The sequence below is a fragment of the Rattus rattus genome, chromosome 5, assembly GCF_011064425.1.
Source record: "Rattus rattus isolate New Zealand chromosome 5, Rrattus_CSIRO_v1, whole genome shotgun sequence".
NCBI lineage: Eukaryota > Metazoa > Chordata > Mammalia > Rodentia > Muridae > Rattus > Rattus rattus.
In genome coordinates, this window is record NC_046158.1 from 1880386 (window position 1) to 1904107 (window position 23722).

The 23722-nt window shown below is 53.3% G+C and overlaps 1 protein-coding gene across 2 annotated transcripts in view; it reads left to right on the forward strand.

Moving 5' to 3' along the window:
• The window catches only part of Mvb12b (multivesicular body subunit 12B), a 159481-nt gene extending 137287 nt beyond the window's left edge, over nt 1-22194 (forward strand). For both annotated transcript variants that reach the window (XM_032902692.1, XM_032902691.1), the window contains exon 10: nt 18675-22194. In XM_032902692.1, the coding sequence (XP_032758583.1) occupies nt 18675-18761 (87 nt within the window). In that variant the 3' untranslated portion in view covers nt 18762-22194. The remainder of the gene's footprint in view (nt 1-18674) is intronic.
• The last annotated feature ends 1528 nt before the right edge of the window (nt 22195-23722 follow it).

Consider the following 23722-nt stretch of genomic DNA (forward strand, 5'->3'; position numbering starts at 1 on the left):
CTTAAAATGGTTCTGCAGTCCATCTGCTCAGAAGAGCATTTGCCAGGGTCCCAGCCTTGGGCAGGCCTCCTCTAGGGATGAAGCCGTGGGTAGCGAGGGAGGCTTTGTGAGAGTGGCCTGCTCCAGGTGCAGTGGGAGTGCAGGACAGAGCAGGGTCACATAGACAGGCATTGGAGCAGCCTGACAGGCAGCCACCCCCGGGTCTGTGCTGGGGCAATGGGAGAAGCTATCTCAAAGGGTGTCAGCTGGTGCTGTGTGAACAGATGGACAACTCTGGAGGCAACTGGTACCCACTGCTAGGGCTGGATGCTCGAGGAAGGGCTATCAGCATCCCTCCCTGCCATCCTGTCCATCCCTGCCCTTGGAAGCAGCGTCTTTTTCTTAAGCACTTACTGTGGGCACAATCCTACAATTTGGGGCTGTCTTGTTCTCACCCCAAGTGACCAAGTGACCTTCTTCCTCTTTTGTATGAGGCAAGATTGGGGCCTAGTCCTATCCTATGTCTGGAAGTCCCCCAAAGGGAGCCTCTCCAGGCTGGAAGAAATAGTGGGGACTAGAAGCTGGTCCACCTGGGTTCTGAATGCAGTGAGTAGATAGACCCCATTGTCAGGCCAGGGCATCTGACGTCAACACCAAATGTCTAGGTTCTCCTCTACCCCAGGGGCGGGACCCTGACCAGTCATAGGTTCTCCTCTACCCCAGGGGTGGGACCCTGGCCAGTCATTGGTTCTCCTCTACCCCAGGGGCGGGACCCTGGCCAGTCATAGGTTCTCCTCTACCCCAGGGGCGGGACCCTGGCCAGTCATAGGTTCTCCTCTACCAGGGGCAGGACCCTGGCCAATCAATGTCCTTATGGTTATTTTCTTCACCTCAGCACTCGGGGTCGGGAATGGCTTCTTCCTAGACACACCACCAGGTGTTGCGGACAGCTCTGGAAGGAGCTCCTGGGCTTGATCCCAACGCTTCTGGTTGGCTTTTCCGAGCCTTTTCTGTCAGGTGGCATAGCCATGGGAATGCCAGCAGTGCTTAGCAGGGCTCTGCTGAGGTGGCTGGCTTTGGAGCAGGGCCTGAGCCTGCAGAGTACATAGCATCACTGTCCTCTCTCCCCCTGGGGCTGGGGCAGCAGGCAATAGGTCGTGTCTGCCCTCCAGGTCTGCAGCTGAGGGATGCCATCCGGCCTGGCAGAGCCTCATTCTGTTTCTCACTGTTAGTCTTGGTAAGACCTGCGTTCGCTGCTGAATTACACTAAAGGTGCTTTACGGAAGATGAGGAAAGGTGGGGGAGTGTGGTGGGAAGTGCACACTGCAAGAAGGGTGTCCCTTAGAACGAGTGTCCCCAGGCATGGTGCTGCCTATGTCAGGACATCCGTTTTTCCCTTTTTCATGGATGCCTTGGTGAAGAAGCCACAGCCTATTAGAAATATGCTCTGCTCCCTGTTTGTATTTACAACTTGTTAAACCATAGCCCCCAAACAAATCAAAAGGTAGAATGCTTAAGGCAGGGGTTTACCTCCAGTTTTTATATATTTGTTTATTTTGTGGCAGTGGGAGCCTGACACATCGTGTGTGGGGGTCAGATGATACTTGCTTAAGTCTGTTCTTTCCATCATATGAGTTCCACGGATAGCATTCAGGTTCTCACGTTTAGCGACAAACCTCTTCCCTCAGTGAGCCATCTCGCTGGCCTAGATAACTACCTTCGAGTTTGGGGCACAGGCTGAAGACCTGAACATCTCCTAAGATCCTGCCCCTGCCTCTTTCCCACATTGGGGAGCAAGGTGTCCAGCCACCCTGCAAAAGAAACCTGGACTAAGGTTGAGTGGACAGCCAGAGTCCCTGACCCTGACTAAAGTGTCAGCAGGTGGCTCCTGGGAAAACACGAGGACCAAATGTAGTCTGTTGGATATATTCCCTCCAACCGGTCAGTCTGTCCATCCAACAGTAGGCTATATCTTAGTCATCGTCGTATTGCTAGGAAAAGACACCATGACCAAGGGAACTTACAGAGGAAAGCATTTCATGGAGGGCTGGCTTACAATCTCTGGGGGTTAGTCCATGAAGGTCACAGCAGGAAGCATGGTGGCAGGCAAATGGCACTGGAGCAGCAGAGCTGAGTGCTCCATTTGATCCATAATCTCACAGACTTAGGTCCGCTGGGAGTTTTGAAACCATACCCACCCCAGCGACGCCCAAGGCCATGCCTTGCCTCCTCAAACTTCCAAACTCCCCACCATCTACACACCAAGCATTCAAGTATACGAGCCTGTAGTGGCCATTTTCATTCAAACCACTTCACAGAGCATGCTCTCCTGACACCCCACGTAGCCATGGAGACGTTCTGAAACTCAGTCCAGCCCTGTCTGCCACTCACCTTCCCCAGCAGGTCTGCTGTGGAGCTGCTAGCCCTGTTGGCCTAACAATAGTTAGAAACGAAGCAAGCACCTCAGACAAATGGCCAGCTACCAGCAAGGACACCTGCCCGGTGCAGGTGCCACCATGACCTTGATGTACACTGAGTCCCCTGGTGCTGCACAAAACTCAAGGAAGAGTGCGACTTCCATGCTGGCAGGCCGGGCAAACAGAGGAAGCAGTGTTCTGACTGGCAGCATGGCCTGCCAATCGGCACTCAAACTCCAAGTTCCCCAGGTTCCCTTATGGATGTGTTGATGGTGGAGGCTACGTGGTATCATGCTTGGGACACTGCAGAATATGCACGTGTCCAGGGTCTGGTGCCATGTGTTGATGGTGGAGGCCACATGATGCTTTTATAGGCAGGACACAGGCATGAAGTGCACATGTCTGTGGTCAAGGACCATGTGTCGATCTAAGTGATGTGTCACGGACAGGGTCAGGTCCCCCGTCTGCAGGTGTTGAATGCCACATCTACCCATAGTTGTTTTGTGGTTTGTTTGAGTCAGGGTCTCGGTATATAACTCTAGCTGGTCTTGAACTCACAGAGGGCTATGCAGGAAGCCAGACAAGGATGCCAGCAGGTGGCTCCAGGGGTCCTCCTCTCTCACCTTCCCACTTCATTGTTTTGAGCCAGGGTCTCTCTGAGCCTGAAGCTTGTTGGAAGGTAGCAGGAATCCAGGGATCACCTCATCTCTGCATCCACGCCCAAACCTCAGAGAAATCCCTTTGCCTCCCAAGCCCAGCTGGAGCACAGGCCTCCTGGGACAGTGCCCCATAGCATAGTGTCACTCACTATCGGGCACCTCACAGCTGGCAGAGGCAGGCCTTCAAGCGTTCCGCTCTCACATCGCAGAGCTTCCTGGCAGTACAGTGCGCACAGCCCTTACGTCACAGGAAGACACCCAGGAAAGGTGGTGTTTAAAACACAAACCATCATGCGGCAATGTGGCAAGGGAGGGGGTCATCGAAAACACAAAACCTCCAGCCTTCAGGCACACGCTGAGATGTGGGTGGTGGAAATGGATGAAGCCATGATTAATAAAGTAACCCAGCCCGAACGCTGGCAGTCTCTGAGCTCTCAGAGCTTTGGCACGTACTCCTGTCTGCCATCTTCATGGAGGCCTCAGCAAGATACCTGCCAAGGCAATAGAATGATTTCTGCTGTCCCCCCCTTCCCAAGGGAGGTGATCAAGGAGTCACAGCAAAGTTTTCTGACCTGACACAATGTGTCTTCCATCTTGTTTTCTTGCCTCTGTGGGAAGGAAGCGTGGGGCTACTGTCCTCTCAAAGCCACACTGCCCACCCCACCCCCGCCCCAGCAAAAGCTGCTCCATTGAGGAGCAAGGAAAAAATGCAATTCCGCAGCGATCCATGATGAAGCGTCTTCCCTCTGAGTGAGTAGATGGGCATATAAATATTCCCCGTCTCCGCGGCTCTTTATTTCCCTTGTAAGCAGTTGTCCCATTTCTCCATCTGATGGATTCCCTGTCGCAGCTAGTGTGGGCGTGCCCCACTCTCTCTCCAGCCACCTCCTCAAACCATCCCTGCCCTGGCTGGCTCAGTCCTCTGTTTCCTTCCACCAACCTGTGTCACCATGGGACTCCACCCCAACCAGACCGACCTCACCACCCTCTCCATCCCAGGGTGGAGATACAGGGTCTGGAAGTCTCGTCCCACACAGACCTTTTTAAATCAGAAGCAACGACCCCTGTAGTGAAAGAGCATTGGCTCTGGGAAGCCAGTCGGTCTCTGCGGTCTCCGTGTGAACAGGCTCACCCAGAACCCTTCACAAGGGGCATGGGGCTGTGGCTAGTGGTCTCTCCTTGGCCTACCTTGCTTCCTGCTGGAACAGACAGCCTCCATTTTCAGAGGACATGAAAACCGGAGAGGAGAGTCTCATTAGCAGAGGGACCATCTAATATTAATCACCCCCTTAAAATCGACAAGGGAGGCAGTTCATTTAACCACTTAATTGCTACAGGTTTTTATGGGTTGCTGTTCGCAGACATATTTAATGAAGAAGTTATAAATCTAAGAGAGCTTAAAATTTTAATTTTATCCCTAAATATTATCCTTGTTCTCGAGTTTGTAGCCAGGCCTCAGGAGTGTAGTCACGTGAGATACTCTTTAAATGAACATATTTGCTAACTGGCATGATTTCAGTTTTTAAAACATTGGTTCCAGCAATTAGGTTTTTTTTTTTTCTCCAGTTCCCAAATGACTAGAGGAATTCGTCTTGATTATAATTGCTCTTAGCCAGGCATAGCTAATTTGTGTCTTTTTAAGTGTTAATTAGTAAACAGTTTGAGCTGACATCTTTATGTGTTTGTGTGTTGAAAAATGGGCTTATTGCTTATTTAGCTCGGGGCCGATCCCGCTAGCGTTTACGTCACGACTCAGAGGTGAAATTAACGGAACCACTTTTGGCAGCGTGAGGTTAAAAGAATTTTCAAATTCAACTTCTGGAGGTCCACTTTGTTGGGGCCTCTTCGAATGAGCGAGGTTAGGGCGGGCTGGGGAGCTGTGTCTGCTGGAGCGAAGCCAGGTGGGTTTGCATTCACAATGAAATGGCAGAGTCCCAGTTTTATCGCAGCGAAGTGCGCGGATCCAGCCCAGTTGTTCCTTCCTTTCTGCTTTTGGATAAGCTTTCCTCGTGCTTATGAACATGAACGGATTGGATGGCGGCTGAGTTGCACCCACAGAAATATGTGGTCCCTTTGCGCCCTCTACTGGTCGCGTCTTGAACTGCAGTGGCTTACAGGGCTGCCTGTGCTAGGTCAGATGTTCTTCAACCTGTGTCCTTTCAACAGCTTTATTATCGGCCAGGAAGGCAAAATATTCGGGGAAACAAATCTTCCTACCTTGTTCACTAAATGTGACTAATCCAGCAGGCTCTTCTAAACTCCTGTGTGTTCTTCGAAGGCCCCAGTTGCCATCCTGATTTTTACAGAGCTCACACTGGCTCAAAACAAAGAAACTCCAGAGGACGGTGCCTGGCACGCAGGAGTGTGCCGGTCAGCTGACGGCGTCACTGTGCCTCACTGCACTGTCCGCACACAGACAATGGCTGCAGCTGCAAAGAGAAATTTCTAATTTTCTTAAAGAACCTAATAGGTTAGATGGCATTTCTAAAGTAATAAAAGATGCCTTCCAGCGTGTGGTGGGTTTGGCTCACCGTGCCACATCCTGCTGACCACAGCCATGCACCCACAATCATGCCACAGACCAGCGTTAATCCTCCACTGAAGAGGACCTCACTGGTGTGGCATCATTTGAAGCAAACTTGGGACTCCTCCCAGTTGGAGATCATTATGGGAGGAGGTGGAGGCAGAATCTTCCTTGATTCTCTCTGTACCTCAGTTTTCGAGGCAGCATCTTGTACGAAGCCTGGAGCTCATTGACTGAGCTAGACTAGCTTTGCCAGTGAGCTGCAGAGGTCTGACTGCCTCGGCTCTCCCACCACTGGGCTCTCCCACCACCGGCCTTTATGTGGGTGCTTGTGGTCTGAACTCAGCCCCTCATGCTTGTGTGACAGACACTTTCCCAACTGAGCCATCTCTTCCTACCAAGGCATCAGCTTTTTAATGTTTTGTGTTTCCCCTACAGACACACATGCATACGCGCGCGGGCGCGCGCACACACATACACACACACACACACACACACACAAATACAAACTGAGAAACACGTGAAGTAAAGAGTGACTAACCTCTGCTGCCTTCCTCAGACACGCACATCTAACCAACATTACACCAGGAAGCTGTCAGTCACAGCTCTGTAACCTGCTTCCCACTCCTGCTCATTCTAAATCCCTCCCCTATGCCCACAGATAGTGTAGCTCTCCCTTCATCAAAGAGGCTTCTTTTGCAGCAGATGGAGACCATTTCAGAAGCCACAACTGGCCAAAATGCAGTTTGCAGCCCATTCCTTCTACTGGCTGGGTTCCCTGCCTTTAAAAAAACAAACTCTTTTTCAAGAATGTTATACAAGAATACTGTATTTCTCCTGCATTCTCCCATGCCCTTTCAACTCCATGACCTTTTCAGTTACACACACACACACACTCTCACACACACTCATACACATACTCACATACACTCAACATACATTCACACACACTCACATATATACACTCACTCACACACATACACACACACTCACATACACACACATACATACATACACACATACACACATATACATACACACACTCACATACATACACACACTCACATGCATACACACAAACTCACATACATACATACACACACACTCACATACATACACACACTCACACACACATATACACACACTCACATACATACACACTCACATACACACATATACATTCACACACACATACATACACACACTCACATGCATACATACACACACATACACTCACATACATACACTCACTCACACACACATATACACACACTCACATACATACACACTCACATACACACATATACATTCACACACATACATACACACACTCACATGCATACATACACACACATACACTCACATACATACATACATACATACATACATACATACACACATACATACACATACACACACACACACCCTCCTGAGTCCATTTAGCATTGTGAGTTGGTTTTGTGTTTAGGATGACCACGTGGACTGGCCGACCACATAGGCTTGCCCATCCGGGGCTCACCTTTTGGAAGACTGGCCTCCCATCCTCAGCTGATAGCACTTGCACTCATGTTGGAGCCATGTGAGATTTTCCCCACCCCTACTGGGATGTCAGCTCATAGCATCTTTCACCAGGCAGGTCTTGTATGAGCAGCCATACTGTTGAGATTTAAAAGGTACAACTCCCTGCCTCAAATAGAAGACACCATCTTGTAGCCGCATCCTGGCTCGCCGACTTTGACAGTCTCGCCTCTCCCAGGCCCCTCCCTGTGCTGTCTGCAGGGCTCCTTGAATCTTTAGGGTAGAGGGTGTATATATTTATCAGCTGGGCCTGGGCACCCCACAGTCAGGCGGTCTCTGCATTTTGGCCAGTTGTGGCGCCTGGAATGCTCTTGTCTTCTTGGATGAAGAGTAAGAGCCACACTTACCTGCAGGCATCAGGGGAAGGATTTAGAACGCTGTCGGAAGTTACCATCACTGACAACAGTACGTTCCTTTCTAGGGTCCTCACCAGCCACAGGAAGGTAGTTGTCTAGGTTTCCGGTGTCAGGCATGAGTTTGCCCGTCCCGAGCCCAGCAGGCTAAGTTTGAGTTAGGCTTGGGTTACCTCTGAGGTATAGGCGCCACCACTGCCCTCAGGCACATCTCTCCACGCTGTTCCTCGTGGTGCTTCACCAACTTTACAGCTGAGGAGGACATTTCAGGGTTCTCATGCTTGGCACTGGGGGCTGTTGGTCTGTGGCTTTGTGGGGTGCATCCTCACCCCACGTGCCATGCCCTCGTGTGTATATATTTAGCCAGTCAGCCACTGAGTGACTCTGGGGTCATCCCCAGTGACTCCCTCTCTCTCAGTGTGTGTAACTTGATCTGCTGTGTGTGGCTTTGCTCCCCTGGGTATGGCTTTCTTTAGAAGGAGAAATATTAGTTTGCTTCCCAAATGGAGACGAGCCCACTTAAGCCCCAACCAAAGGAACACAAGGCTAGCTTTCTCTACATTCCAACTGAGCCCGGAGACTATGCTAAAGGTGGCGGTCCCCACGGTCCCCACACTGGTCTGTTGTCATCATTGGCTGTCCACTGCTTGCTTACGTGTTGCTCCTGGCTCCCTACAGCTTATGGAATACTCACCCCTCCCTTTTCCTCACCTTTCCCCTCCTCGGGGTGCATGGGGATACATTCACCCATGCAGCGATCTGTGCAGAGTTGAGAGGTCAGCATTAAGTGCCCCCTCTGTCACCCTCCACCTAGCGTTTGAGATAAGGTCTCTCACTGAGCCTGGAGCTGCTGTCTAGTGCAGCTGGCCTGTGAGACCCAGGGACACTCCTGCACAGTGTGGGCCTTGCAGGGCACACTGGCAAGCCTGGCTGTGTGAGTTCTGGGGATCCAAACCCAGGTTTTCATATGCACACAGCAAACACTACCCTCTAAGCCTGTGGTTCTCAACCTTCCCAATACCTACCGTTCCCCATGTTGTGCTGACCCCAACCATAAAATTATTTTGTTGCTACTTCATAACTGTATCCTGCAGCTATTATAAATGATATAGTAAATATTTGATTTGCAGGATATCTTTTTTTTTTTTTTTTGGTTTTTTTTTTTGGAGCTGGGGACCGAACCCAGGGCCTTGCGACTTCCTAGGTAAAGGCTCTACCACTGAGCTAAATCCCCAGCCCCTTGCAGGATATCTTATATGTGACTCCTGTGAGAAGATTGAGTCCCCCGAAGGGGTCGTGACCCACAGGTTGAGAATCATGTCTCTAACTTTTTTCCTTTTTCAGTGCTTTTTAGTAATATTTTTATTAATTCTTTGAAATTTTCGTATGATATGTTTTGAATATATTCAACCCCAATCCCCCGTCCATTTCCACCCTCCCAACCCAACTTTGAGATTTCTGATTTTTTGTTTTCTGGTTTTGTTTTGTTTTTTCCTTGAGTCTGTTTGTGCTACCCAACTAGCCTTCGGTGACATTTGAGTCTGCCCTAGTATGTGGTCATCCCACGAGAGGTCACATCGATGAAGACTCTCCCCCTCCCAGCAGCTATCAATTATCAATATTTTTTCATCTCGGAGTGGGATTTCGTGTCCACCTTAACCCCTGACGTAAGGATTCTGTCTGACTGGAGTCTGCACTCGTCTTACCATACCATCACAATTGTTGTGAGCTCATGTTCATCTAGCCTGGTGCCTGAGTAACACCGTTGTCTTGATGTTATTGAGGGCCTCTGGCTGCTTTTATTTATTTTTTAGGAATTTATTTTTAGTTGTGTGGTGGCGTATGCATGTGAGTGCACCCGAAGAAGCCAGATGCGCCAGATCCCCCTGGAGCTGGAGTTAAAGGCAGCCGTGAGCCGCCCAACTTAAGCTGGGAACAGCACCACAGAACTCTGTGAGAACTCTGTCCTCTGTGAGAGCAGTGTACATTCCTCACTGCCGGGCCACCTCTCCAGTCCTGACTGCAGGCTCTTAGAAGTCTTTCAGTCCCCTTCTCCTCCAAGACCCCAGAGCCTCACTGAGCGGTGTGACACAAATGTCCCCTTAACGCTGGGCTCTCCAGTCCCTTATTCTTTGCCCGTTCAGTGCTTGGTGGTTTTTGTTATCGACTGCAAGGAGGAGCTTCCCCTCTCAGTCAGACCCCACCCCTCTCAGGATGACCCCTCCCCTCTCAGTCAGACCCCACCCCTCTCAGTCAGACCCCTCCCCTCTCAGTCGGACCCCACCCCTCTCAGCCAAACTCCTCCCCTCTTATTTTTATGAGCCCTTTATGCTTTAAAGATGGCAACCTTGGGGCTGGGGAAATGCTTTGGGTTCTGTTTTCATGGCATTCTTATAATAAAAAACCACCGCATTCCCTTCTGTATTTTATATTTTTAAAAACTAAAATATTAAACACTTACCACTCCTTGATCCATTTGGCATGTACTGGAAAGAAAAGAGCTGGCTTTATTTCCAAGGTTTAGGCAGTTTTCCGATCATTTTCTTCTGCGAGCTCTCCATGTGATCTTTTCCCATCTTCCCAGGTGCACCTTGGGGCTTCTCCCATGCCTTCTGTTCTCTCTCTTGCTCTGTGCTATGCTCTCACATGCAGTGGGTTAGCTGAGTTCCCTCTGTGCGCCCCTGGGATTTTCCTAATGAGAGGCCTGATTATTCCATCCAAAGCTTCCAACCCTCCGACCAGGGGCAATTGCACAAACTCTTCTGTTGTCTTGTTTTATTTTGAGAGAGGGTCCTGATATACAGTCCAAGCTGGCCTTAAACTCATGAATCTCCTGCCTCCACCTCAGAAAACTAGAATTACAGACGTGTGCCACCACCGCCCATCTTCCATCAGTGGTTTTCAGTGTGTTATTTATTTTGGGTGTATGCATACAGAGGGCAGAGGACAATTTGCAGCTTTCCATCATGTGGGTCCTAGGAATAGAACTCAGGTCATCAGACTTGGTAGCAAGCGCCTTTACCTGTTAAGCCATCTCACCATTTGCCTAAAAGGGGAGGGATGGGGGGGGTCTCCCTGAGAGGGGAAGGGTTCTCCCTGAGAGGGGAGGGGTCTGCCTGAGAGGGGAGGGTTCTCCCTGAGAGGGAGGGGTCTGCCTGAGAGGGGAGGGTTCTCCCTGAGAGGGAGGGGTCTGCCTGAGAGGGAGGGGTCTGCCTGAGAGGGGAGGGTTCTCCCTGAGAGGGAGGGGTTCTCCCTAAAGGGGGAGGGGTTCTCCTGAGGGGAGGGGTCTGCCTGAGAGGGAGGGGTCTGCCTGAGAGGGAGGGTTCTCCCTGAGGGGGAGGATCCGCCTGAGGGGGGGTCTGCCTGAGAGGGAGGGGTTCTCCCTGAGAGGGAGGGGTCTGCCTGAGAGGAGAGGGGGTTCTCCCTGAGAGGGGAAGGGTCTGCCCGAGAGGGGAGGGGTTCTCCCTGAGAGGGGAGGGGTCTGCCTGAGAGGGGAGGGGTCTGCCTGAGAGGGGAGGGGTTCTCCCTGAGAGGGGAGGGGTCTGCCTGAGAGGGAGGAGTCTGAATCCCCCAATCTTGTTACTGTAATAACAAGAACCACCAAGCACTGAACCTGCTGAGAATGAGACTGTGGAGAGAGAGCCCTGCCCTAAAGGGCCCCAAGTTCTGTTTTTGTTAAAACTTCACTGAACTCGTGGGTAATAGGATGGCTAACAGACATTTTACATTCCTGTCCACCTGCTTACCTGGGTCTTTGCATACTGGCCGATGGGAAGCCAAAGAGTTTTCTTTAATGAATTCTCATGTGTTTCTTTTTGTTGTTCTTTTGAGATGGGGTCTCAAGTAGCCCAGGCTGTCCTTAAACTCTCTGCCAGCTGAGGATGGCCTTCAGCTTCTGGTCCTCTCGTCTTTACTTCCCAGTGCTAGGTTACAGGCATGCAGCACCATGCCCGGTTTCTACAGTGCGAGGGATCAAACCCAGGCCTTTGTGCATGCTGGGCCAGCACTGTACTGACTAAGCCCCATGCCCAGTCCCCTCCCGTTTGTTTTCAGGACATGACTGGGTGTCCTGTGTCTCCGTGGCTCCTGTCAGCAGGGCTGTTGCTTGTGCCGGCTCATCTGTCCCGTGAATAGAGAAAGCTCCTGTGCTCTAGAGCAGACCTCTCCTCCTTGTCACCTCACCACAGACAACAGCCCAGACACTGCCCTGTCCCCTCCCTGGTGTACCCTTCCCCTGAGCTGGCCCTTGCAGGTCCCCAGGCCTGTTTAGTGGTCGTTATGTTACCCTGTGTGTTTTCTTTTCTCCTGTTTGAGAGTTGGCCATGAGTTTCTCTTCCCTGCATAATCTCATTGAGACGGGTGGCAGCCTCTCAGCGACTGGCTTTGAAAAACCACCTGTGGGCACGGCTGCGTTTCCTCCCTGCATATTAACATGCGGCACCATGCCGAGTCCCCACTGTCTTTAAAAGGAGTTTTGTATTTTGCCTCTGCCATGTGTATGAGGGTGCACTTGAGGACCAGAAGATGGAATCGGACTCCATGGAGCTGGAGTTATGAACCGCAAGCCACCCAGTGTGGGTGCTGGGATCCAAACTCAGTTCTCTTAATGACTGAGTGTCTTCCTCGGTCTTCCCAGTGCTGTGGCACTTTAATACAGCTCCTCCTGTCATGGTGACCCCCCAACCGTGAAAATCTCATTGCTACTCATAACTGTAATCCTGCTACTGTTAGGAATCATATGTAAACATTTTTTGAGGGAGAGGTTTGCCAGGGGGTTGCAGCCCACAGGTGAGAACCACTGCTCCATCTTTTGAGTTTTCTGGAGGCAGCAGCACCTGAGAGTGGCTACCACAGTCTGTCAGCATGGTGGCCTGGAGCTGTGGAATCATAGCCACAGCAGAGATGGGCTCCAAGTCCGCATTCTCTGGCAGGGTTACGTCATCAACACGCCTACTTGTGCAGAACCAGAATTGAGGTGAATGGTTGGTTTTTGCTAGTCCTTCAAAGGAGGATTTCCAATTTTTTCTTCTGGTTTTTGGGACTTTTATCCCACATGTTGAAGTACAGCAATCCCCCAAGCAGAGCTGGAAAAAGTTGCCAGGCAGAGGTGACAAATGTGAGCATTGTAACAAAGATGAAGTGGGACAGGACATCCCAGGTGGCTTTGCAATCCCTACCTGGAAGGCAGTGTCTCTTCGAGTGTTTTCTGCAATGCCCTAGAGGAGGGGGCATTACAGACAGCCTTTTGTTGTTGTTGTTGATGTTCACGTGAATTCTGAAATGCCATCCCAACCACAGCTGTGGTTTCCAGTTCCGCACGCGCGCGCACGCGCACACACACACACACACACACACACACACACACACACACACACACACACGCACATCTCCCACAGTCCTGCCCAATCCCTAGGCCTCCCTAACAAGCAGGCGGCACCCACAGGTGCCTGCCCTTGGGACCACAGCAAGAGAAGGCTATTTGTGTCCATTGAGGAAGCTTGCTCCCCTGTTCTCTTTCAGCTGTGTGGATCCCCTGCCTGTCTTTCATTCTCAACTTTTAATAGTCATGGTTCAGAACTTTTCACCTTGCTGCATGATGTGTCCCCGTTGACAGTGATATTGCTGCTGCCGTGATGTGGCAGCTTTAATCCTCTGCCCCGCTAGGAAGTGTACACCTCTCTCCAGGAGAGGCATGGAGGCCGACGGTCACTCCATGGGAGTCAGGTAGTGTGTGGCTCTGCTGAGTCCACATGGAGAAAGGACAGAGCCGGTGTGCTCGCTGCCATGGCGCTGGCCATCCTGCCCCATTAGGGACCCAGCTCCCCCGCTTTGCCTCTGACAGTCTTGCTGGGCCTTGCTTTCACCCAGTCTGCCCATGTCTAAGAAGCAGGGGACACAGACTCACGTAGAAAACATTGCCAACACATGGACTCGAGTCCTTCTCCTCTCTGTCGTTTGCGTCCAGAAGTTCCTGGCCTGGGCTGCTGAGTAGAATATCTAGAGTTCTTGTTAGAAGGCGGATGCAAAGTCTAAGCTAGCCCATCCCAGGAAAGCAGTGCAGCAGGCCCGCCCACAGCAGGCCCACCCACAGCAGGCCGGCCCACAGCAGGCCCGCCCACAGCAGGCCGGCCCACAGCAGGCCCGCCCACAGCAGGCCCACCCACAGCAGGCCCGCCCACAGCAGGCCCGCCCACAGCAGGCCTGCTCCAGTCCTTCCCCAGGGTTGAACCCCAGATCTAAGACACAGCTTGAAGAACATGAAGCCCAGAATGGAAAGGGCGCCTTGCAGAATGGGGGTTCACTGAAGGTTGAGCTGTGGGTGAGGAAGGGCTGGGGACTGAGAATGTATTTACAAATGGGATACCGGTTTGAGTTCAGGCTATGGCAGTGCCTGGGAGGTGGGGGATGACAGAATAGCCCAAGGGAAGCAGATGGGCTGCCGTGTCCAGCCTTTCAGCGTCTCTGGGCCACAGTCATTTACGAAGCTCATCCTCAAGAACAGCATGATTGAGTCCAAAACAACTTAAAAACTTGATCTAGGGATGTTGGTGCACGCCATTGATACCAGTACTTCAGAAGCAGGCAGATCTCTGTGAATTTGGAGCCAGCCTGGTCTATATAGTAAATTCCAGGCTAGCCAGGGCTACACAGAGGAACCTTGTCTTTAAAAACTAATAGTAAGTGAACTATATCATGATGTTTTCATAAATTGATTTTTTTTTTTTTGTTCTAGACTGAATTCATAGCTATCCCAGGCTGCCTGGTCTAGCCTCTTCTGTTCCCTCTACCCTGGCATTAGGTCGTCTGAGCCTTCCCTCCACTGTTCCCCACCCCTGAACCATCTCTGTACATGTTCTGGCCCTACATGCATGGCCCTACCTGGGGCCCCAGACTGGCCCACACTCGTCCAGTGCGTTCTATGATCTGGTGCCTTGCAACCTGCTTCTGCTCTGGCTGTCACCTGGCCCCATGTCCTACTGCAGCCCATCAGGGGTGGGCATGACACCTGTCCAGCTCAGCACTTGCTCCAGGTGTCCCTCTGTGACAGTGCTGGCCCTGGCCCACTCTGGGGTCTCAGGATGTCGGGACACCCCACACACACACACAACTTGCTTCCCATCTGCAGAGTATAGTGTAGAAAGAAACCTTCCTGTCCCTGTCTTCCTTGTCCCCTGGTGGATATGACTGGCACTGGATCAGGAGAGGAGGAGGCCAGGGCAGATACAACGTGTGCTTCCCAGCCCCGCCTCCACCACTGCCCCCTTGGCAGGTAGCAAGCACTTCTGTGTCAGGCGTGCCTCCCTCACCAACCATTGAAAGGACCCAGGACCTTTCATAAATGGCACTGCCTTCCCCATCTCTGCCTCTTTGGCACAAGCACTGCTGTTGTTGTTGTGTTGGCACAAATCATCCCAATGCCTCCCACAGCTCCCCTGTGAGTGGCAAGAGAAGCTAGTCACCCCTTTTCCTGGAGGCTGCAGTGACCTAGCTTCTATGATGCCGTCACCTCCTCCTAACACAATGCTAGTCTCATGGCAAGCAAGGGTTTGTGGAAATTGTGACCCACTGTCTGCCCTGTCTGCCCTGTCTGCCCAAGAGGACTAAGGCTGTCTTAGAACAAGGTCCTGGGGCTCTGGGAAAGTCCCCTACAGACTCTGACAGTGATATCTCTTTCCTAGGCCAGGCCAGCAGTGCAGTTGCGATGACAGACTGTGTCCACCAGAGGGCACCCTGCCCTTCACTGCTCAGCTGGACTGGGCTCTGCACACCAAATGCTTTTTAATTGAAAATATTTTTAATTCAAAAAGGATTTGCTGTTTGTACTCAAGTGCAGGTTTTCCTTATGCAGGAGACTAATGTCTTGAGTAAACAGACCCAGGCTCAAATCCACCTTCAAAGGTACTCTTTGTTTGCCCAAGGGAGTGAAAGGGCTTGCAGAAGCGGCCCTAGTCTCTTGGGCAAACATTTTGGGGACGAAGAATCTGCGGTGGAGGACATCGTCTGTGGGAAGGTTATCCACAGCCTACGGGGGATTATGTCGGGAGACATATGTTGAAATTTCATTTGGGGAATTAGGGAAAACAAGAGTGGGGGTGGTGACTTTTTCCAGCCAAGATAACCTAAAAAGGAAAAAACTCTAGGGAAGGGGGGGGGCTGTCTGTGTGTTGTGTCAGCCCCAAGGGTCTCCGGGTGCTTGGGCTACAGTGCAGGAAAAGGCAAGTGTGTGCATGCAATTCCCTTCTCCATGCCAAGCCAACGTGTAAAAGAAAGGATGAACTGGATGGCGGGTCCTAGCCCCACCCAGAGACCCACTCCTATGCCCAGCCACCACAGGCACGGAGGTCCCACTGTCTGGTCAGCCATGCTCCCCCGCCCACTACCCAGGAATCTGCAGCTCCCATCTACATGCAGTGCCCAGTGCCAATCAGCCTAGGGTGTTCTGGGGCCAGGCCAGCCAGACAGCATTAAATGAAGAAAGTTCCACTGCCTGGGGGGCTCCCTCCCACCCTGGGAGCCCACAGCAGAGCATGCTTCTGAAATGGCCGCCTTCTGCCCTGGGAGCTGGGCACAGCAGGGCCTCTTCTGAAATGGTAGCAAGACAGCTCAAGCAGTGTCTCCAGCCCTGACCCTGCTGGCGCATGGGCCTTTTCCTTCCCCATCTGAGAATCACTGCATCTCACCCCTGGATTCCAAAGTAGGGAACCCTACCCTCCCTGTCCTTAGTTCCTCCTTGCGGGTACACCCTTACCCACTGACCACCATGGTCTAGCCTCTGGCCCTCCCACTCCACTCCTACCCTCCCCGCCTCACTCCATGGTCATGTTGGTCAGGCTGGCTCTCCGAACTGACCCCAACATACAGTCACCTAAAAGCCACTAGAAAATGCATATTTCAGACCCACCCCTTACCCCATGACCACCACTCAAAATCGAATCCCAGCTAGCCCAGGGCTGGTCAGGATCCACTGCATCTCACCCCGGGGTGTCACCTCTCATGCCACCCCCAGGACCTCCAACCCCCACCCCAAGGGTATAGACCTGTCCTCTTTGTCTTCTGACTGCGTGCTGTTGTCACTGTGGTCCAGCTACGTACACACACACACACACACACACACACACACACACACACACACACACACACACACACTGCCTCTTCCCCTGGATACTCCTGGGGACTCTCTCCCAGCCACCAGCAAAACTACATCCCTGTCCTCTTCCCAGCCTGTACCTCCTGTCTGAACTGCTGTCCTGATGTTCCAGGCCTTTGTCCTATTGGGAATAGCCCTTGGGCCCTCCACCCTCAAGCCTCTACCGTTAAGCCCCCCTACCCCTCTGCCGTTCCATGGTTTTGCTCTTCCCTGGGAAAGGCCCCTGTTCCAGGAAGTGCCCTTGCTTGGACCTATGCCTTGTACAACCACCGTAGGAGGTGGTAGGTACACCGGGTTACATGGAAAGTTCCTGGGCCCCTCTGCCACTATTCTGTGAGCCCTAGGAACAAAGGATTCCACAGAACTTATGCCTTTACAGTCTTCCCAACATGACCCCCGTCCTCCAAACATTCCTTCTCCCACACCATCATCCAGCAGAGTAAGATAAAGCCAACGCTACTGTTCACTGCCATGCATACACCTAGGCAGCCACCAGGTGGCAGTGTTGTGTCACCATTGCCTGAAGCGTCTTGGGTAGCCAGCTGGCTATGGCCTGACAAAATGGTGTTAGGCTGATGGGATGATGTCCTGTGCCTTCATGGGGGTAGGAACCTGGCAGGGGGAGCTGTGGGCACTCTGACAGGCTCCCCTCATAGCCACCAGCTGAGTAGTAGAAACTGCTTGCCACCAAGGATGGGCCTGTGCCACCCCTGGAATTGGCTAGCCACACCCCCCTTAGAAGTGAGTGCACCAAGACCCAGAATGGGGAGACGGGACTCACAGGTTACATGGGTGCCATCTTGAGTGGCTCCTTGGTCATGACCCCAGCAGCTCCTTCCTCAGGGCAGCCCCCTTTGGGTGTGTGGTGAGGCTGGTGGACACACAGTCCTACTGGGTCTGCAGCTTCTCCTGCTACAGCTTGACCACGCCCTCCTCCACAGGCTGAGTGTTGTGTGACTGAGCTCAAAGATGGCCGTTCACGCACCTCCTCTGTCGGAGAGCGTGTTCAGAGCCTCCACCACTCACCACTTCTGCTCCATTGAATATGTTTGGCAACCACTGACATAAATGCTTCTCACCTAATGGGGCACCCCAGGCTATCCCACAACCCCGCCTCACCTCTGTCAGGATAAGAAACCCTGTCCTGCCCCGCTCCCCTCATCCCACATTTGGTTGTCAAAGCCACCCCCACCCCATGCGCCTTCAAGTGAGCGAACGGCAGGGCCCCTCTCCCACCCAGGACGCTGGACTTGGAGTCTTTACTGCCAGAGTTCACTCTCTAGAGTTAGGGTTTCCAGCACAAGAGTTAATAATCCTCTACAGACTGGCTCTTGGCTCATGACAACAGGATGGCTGGCCAGAGGCAGGCTCACACACACCAGCACGCCCTCACCACCACCAGTTGCTGCTTGGTCTGTCTGTGTCGCTGTGAGGGTCCCCACCAGGGAAGGCTCTGGATGCTGTAAGGAAAGGTTACAAAGAGTATAGGGGTTGTGAGAGTAGCCCAGAAGCCCTTTCCGAGGCCCTCGGGTCACTGAGGTGACTGTCATAGATGGTACACAGCAAGGAGTCCCAGGACCTGAGGGTTGGGAAAGGCTTCCGGTCAGGCATGGAGTCCACTCTCAGTCTGTCTCCAAGAGTCTGGCAGTAGCCCCCATTAGGGACAGCAGCAGGAAGGGACTTGCCTCTCAGCATGGCACAAGGTTCTCCTGTGAGCTTGCCGTTAGCACTCGCAGTGGACACTGCTGATGCCCAAGTCTCACCCTGCAGAGACAGCAGAGAGTTTTACTTCCTGAGCCCCCCTCATACACACATCCTCTCTCTGTCTCTGTCTGTCTGTCTGTCTGACTCTCTCTCTCTCACATACACACACACACACACACACACACACACACACACAGAGCCTGGATGCCTACCCTGCAGACGTCTGTCTAAGGCTCCACAGGAGCCTCACCTGCTCAGCTGGACTTCTCTGGGGGCCTGTGTCTTGACTGCTGCCTCTTTCCTCTCTTGCAGTACGAGTACAGTTTCCGCACCGAGCAGAGCGCGGCAGCTCGGCTCCCACCCAGCCCTACCCGGTGCCAGCAGATCCCCCAGTCCTGAGGAGCCCACAGCCTCCTGGGGGAGAAGACGTCTCCTACCCGGTGCCCAGACTACTGATGAGGTGGCTGGGGTGAGAGTCACTCCCTCCCTCACCTGCCCACTCTGCTTGCCCCTGCTCACTGACCAAGAGACTCTGGGCAGCTGCTTGGTCAGATACGGTCATCAGCTCGCCTGACGAGACTTCCCTCCCTCCCCGGGAACGTTGTTCATAATTGTGACTAATGTGTGTGCTGTTAGTGACCAGAGGCTCCTGTGTGATGACCACTTACCCCACCAAGAAAGAAAACTCCTCCCTTACCTGGAGTCACCCATGAGGGCCTGGGCACATACTCCATCCACCCAGTGACACTCACTGGCTACCCTTCAACTGACCATCACTGACCACAGAAATCCCACAAAGCCACTAGCTCCCTCCTGGAAGACTCCAGGGTTGACTGCTTCACTTAGGACCCTGCAAGATGCACTGATGGCTTCTGACCCAGCTACCTGGGAACAAGCACGGCTGGCCAGCAGGCCCAAGTGGCCCAGGCATTTCATGACGGCACTGAGAAAGCAGGCCTATGATGCACTGAGACAGCTGTGGGCTCTTCCCCCACTCCACACACTGGACGTCCAGAGAGCACAGACGGGACCCCGCTTTCTGTGGAGGTGACTGGGTGCCTACCTGGATAGAACCTTGGCTGCTAGGGTGCTGTGCCCAGCCACAGGTGCCATCCCCACAAAGGGCTCATCTGTGGGACATCCACCTGCCAACAGCCGCTCCATATGCCTCTGCCTGCTGCCCTGCCCTGGTGGCGACTGACACAGAGCACGGCACAAAGGCACCAACTCCTCACAGCCACACCCACCCCCCTGTCTAGAAGGCACCTCCCACCAGGGATCTGCTGTTTTGAAAAGTCCTTCTGTCCCAGGCCTCTGAATTCGGGCCAGGACATTTCACAGGTGTCAGCCTGAGGTGCCAAGGTGAACCCTACGTGTGTTGCCATGGGAACAGTGGTCACCACTGTCCCAGCTCTCAGCCTCACCATGATGCCCTGCTTTGCCACAGTTGGCTTTTAGGGCTTGGCTGACCTTGGTCCCCAGAGTATCTGTGGATGTGAAGATCTGCCCAGTGGTCGGTGGCCATGGGCAACTACTCACCAGCTGGTACAAACCTCTCCCATTACAGCTCTAGAGACAGCCACAGGCGGGTGGGTGCCCAAGGTGCAAAAGGATCAGGAGCAAGAGCAAGCCAACAGGACGGCATGAGCTGGGGCAGGCCCCAAAATACCTCACCAACCTACATCAGCCCCTCCTGTTCCAGACCCTCAGGCCCTGTAGACCGCCCTTCTTCCCCAGTCAGCCAGCCTCTCTGCTTGATGGTACTTCATTTCTATGTCAGAAGGGGTCACCTAGATGTGAGCACACCCTATGGGGTACCCATCAACCCTTGCCTCTGGGCACCACATTCTCCAGGTAGCACAGGTCATGACAAGGTGGTGCCCGAGAGGCCCATGGACCCAACATAGGCGTCTCCAGCAAAGCCTGATGCCACGCTGGTGCTCACAGGAGCTAACAAGCTGACCCCAGACGGCTCCATAAGCTGTGTATCCCAAGGACCCATGTCTGCCACTGCTGGTGTAAAACCAAGTGGCTTGTGTGACCTGAGGCCCAACTGAGGGGACGACCACCCACAGTCTGAGTTACCGGGGAAGGTCGGGCACAGCGCTCTGGACTCCCCTGACCACTTCATTTAAGTTCTTACGCTTCGACCATCTCTTTCCATCCCCCGGTTAGGAAATCACCCTCCCACGTGAAGCCAGGTGGCCCCCTCTTCCCCCTGCAGTCCTTGCAGGTCCTGGAAATACGAAACTGAAGACTGTGGACCCTTTCGTTGGTGACCCAGATGGCCAAGTGAGGGGCCTCCTGGAGAGAGGAGGCACACTCTGCAGCCCACGCACGCACCCCACAGGACTCAGCCAGGGAGGCGGGCAAAGCGTACGCTCTGAGCTGGAGCTCTCTGAACGCTGCAGACTTAGTGGAAGAAGAACGTTGACTGAATGTGGGAGCACCCACAGCTTCTAGCTCCCGAAGTGTTGAGGGTGACTTGGTGTCCATGGTAGGTTCTAGGTTGCACCCGACCCCTGGTCTCTTGTCTTCTGGTGATGGTAGTGGTCCTGTGTGTGCGCGTGCCCATGTCCACCCTGTGTGAATCCAGCAGACCCAGTTCTGGGAGGTAGGGCTGTGGCTCACAGCAGCACTGAGTGGCCTCTGGGTACCATGCGGCAGGCGCACCGTGAGATGAGCACAAGGATTCGCCGGGAGACATGAAGAGCTGTCCCTGTCTGTGGGTCTCCTCCCCACGCCCACCAGCATGTCCCACAACTGCTGCCAAGCACGTACATCTCTCCTGAAATGGCTAACCAGAGCACAGTTCCCTGTCCCGCTATCCCCACACTGAAAAGTTGGTTCCTTCCTAAGGGCCTTGAAAATGGCACATGGGTGACAAGGTGTGGTGGGGGGCGGGGGAGGGGGTGAGGGACTCCAGGTTCACTGCAAATGTATCATAAGACTAAACCTAAGAATTCATGTCAGCCTAACCCTCTGCCACGTGGAGAGGTGAAAGCCTCACTCTCCTTGGGGGAAGCAGGTTAGAGCCATGACCCTTCTCCCTGGTGGTTAGCAGCCTGTGGCTACCTGTGGCCAAGGTCAGGACGTCCAGCAAGGAGACTGAGGTACTGAGCACACATACTCTCCCTTCCACTGGGCTTGGTGGTCTTAAGCACATTTCCTGTCACCCCCCCCGAACAAGCCCAACAGTGGGTGCTCTTTGTCCTGTCACAAGAAGAGCCTGGGGCACAGACAGAATCTGACCCGAAGCCCCTGGGCCAACCACCTGGCCTCTGTGTCCACCCCTGTGGGCTTCCTTTGGCCGTGGAGATTTCATCACACCACGGCATGGGTTCTGGGCTTGGGTCAGGCCGATAGTCTGATTGTCCTGTGTGCCCCCCACCTACACCTGAGAGCTTCCCAGCCTGAGAGCATCTCTTGCTGAATTTATGGACTCCTGGCCCAGGAGCAGGTAGAAACGGGCCTCCATGTGCCACCGGGCCATGAAGGGCAGAACTCACAGAATTGGTTTGTGTCCAACTGAGCCCCAGAGCCCGATAAAGAAGCTGGGCTCCCGATACTGCACCCAGCTCCCTCTCAGGTGACCCCACATATCAGGGCAGCCCAGCTTTCTCCACCTGCTCTAGGCATGAGCCCTTGAGCAACTGCGGCCATCTGTACCAGGAGAGCAGGCTTTGTTCTCCTGTGAGCGGCTGGGACGAAGACCCCAGGCACAGCTGCCTCCTGTGTATTTATTCAAGGTGACTGCTTGGCAAAGGGAGGTCTCACTGTGTGACTGTATCTTAATATAATTTGTTAAATAAATGTTTGTTTTAACCTCGTTTCTCCATCTGCTGTTATTTTTTAAGCCACCAGAGGTCAGTGTCCCTCAGAGGAGGCCCTCTGGCCAGCTGCAAACTACCCCTCCTGCTTTCCAGGGCTCCTGGGGGCCAGGTAGCCACTTTCCTACCCTTTCAGAAGGAGCTGGCCAGACACTGACATCCGTGGCCCTCAGAAGCTCCTGAGAGAAACCCCAGTAGCCAAGAGAACAGCAAGGCTCCTCCTGCCCCTGTCTGATTTCTGGGCCTCAGGATGAAGCTCCTGGCTTTGGGCCTGTTTTGACTGCTCCCCTGCAACACGATGCCACCTGTCTCCCTAAACCTGCAGAGGAGGCTGCGGGTCCCACACACACAGAGGCTCCTTGTGCGGGGCCCGCAGTTTCATTATCACAGCGTCTGCCTCCCCTCCTCCTGGCTGTGACCTCCACATCTCTGGATCCTTCTCACAGCTGCCTGGCTGCCTGCAGCTTAGCACACCGCAGTCGCAGTGGGGAGGAGCTAGAATGGTAATCTTTGCTTCTCCAAAACTTAGGTGCACCTCAGACCGGCACGCTCCGCTTTCCAAACCCAGCCTCCATCTACGAATCTTTTCCCATACTGCAAAGTCCTTCCCCACCAGGTCTGGATTCTGGTTCTGTGGGTTAATGGCGCTCATAGGACAGAATGAAGGTTTCCCTCCCTTGGGAGGAAGATGACATGGGGGCCAGCATGTGGAGAGCGTGACTGAGTGACATGGAGGCCCCTCTCTGGGGCCTGTGAAGAACGTGAACCTCCTCCTGCGCCCTGCATCTGAGACACCAGGAAGTAAATACAAGTAGTTCCTGGGTCATGGGAGGCAGGGGCCTTAACCACCACTTGGGAGAGACAGAATGAGTCCTGACACCAGGGCTAAATGTATCCCCATGCCCTCCAACCTAGGCCAGGATGGCGAGGTGGGCAAGCCAGGAGCTGGTTCATGGACCCACGCAGACGCTGCTGCCAACTCTCACTCATCAGCCACCACACGGGCACCTGGCAGCTTCCCACTCTCCCCACCCCAGCGACCATGGCACCCACAAGCACGTGGGCGTGGTTATGATTTGAATTTCAAGTGTCCCAAAGTTGAGGTGACCATCTTCGTTGTCAGTTCACTCTCCTGAAGTGCGAGGCCCACAAGGGCCTAACCCACTGGTGTGCTTGCCATCTGATGAGCTGTCGGGAGGTCATGAAGCAAGAACAGGGCCTATGTGAAGGCACTTGGTCCCTGGGCCTGCCCTTGGACCTGTAACCTGTCTCCACCTTCTCCTTCCTCCCTGGCCTCTGGCCTGAGCGGCTCCCCTCAGTCACCCCTTCTGCATCACCCCAGCCCAAAGCAACAGAGCTGAAAGGCTATAATACTATTTAATCTGAACCCCCTGAGAGCCAACAAATTTCAGATGTGTTTTCATAGCAAAAGGAAGCTAACATGACCTCTGAGTTTACAGTCTCGGTTCAGAAATGGCTGACGCCCCATTCTCATCCCAAATCCTGACTCAGGGCCTAGAAGGTCAGCTA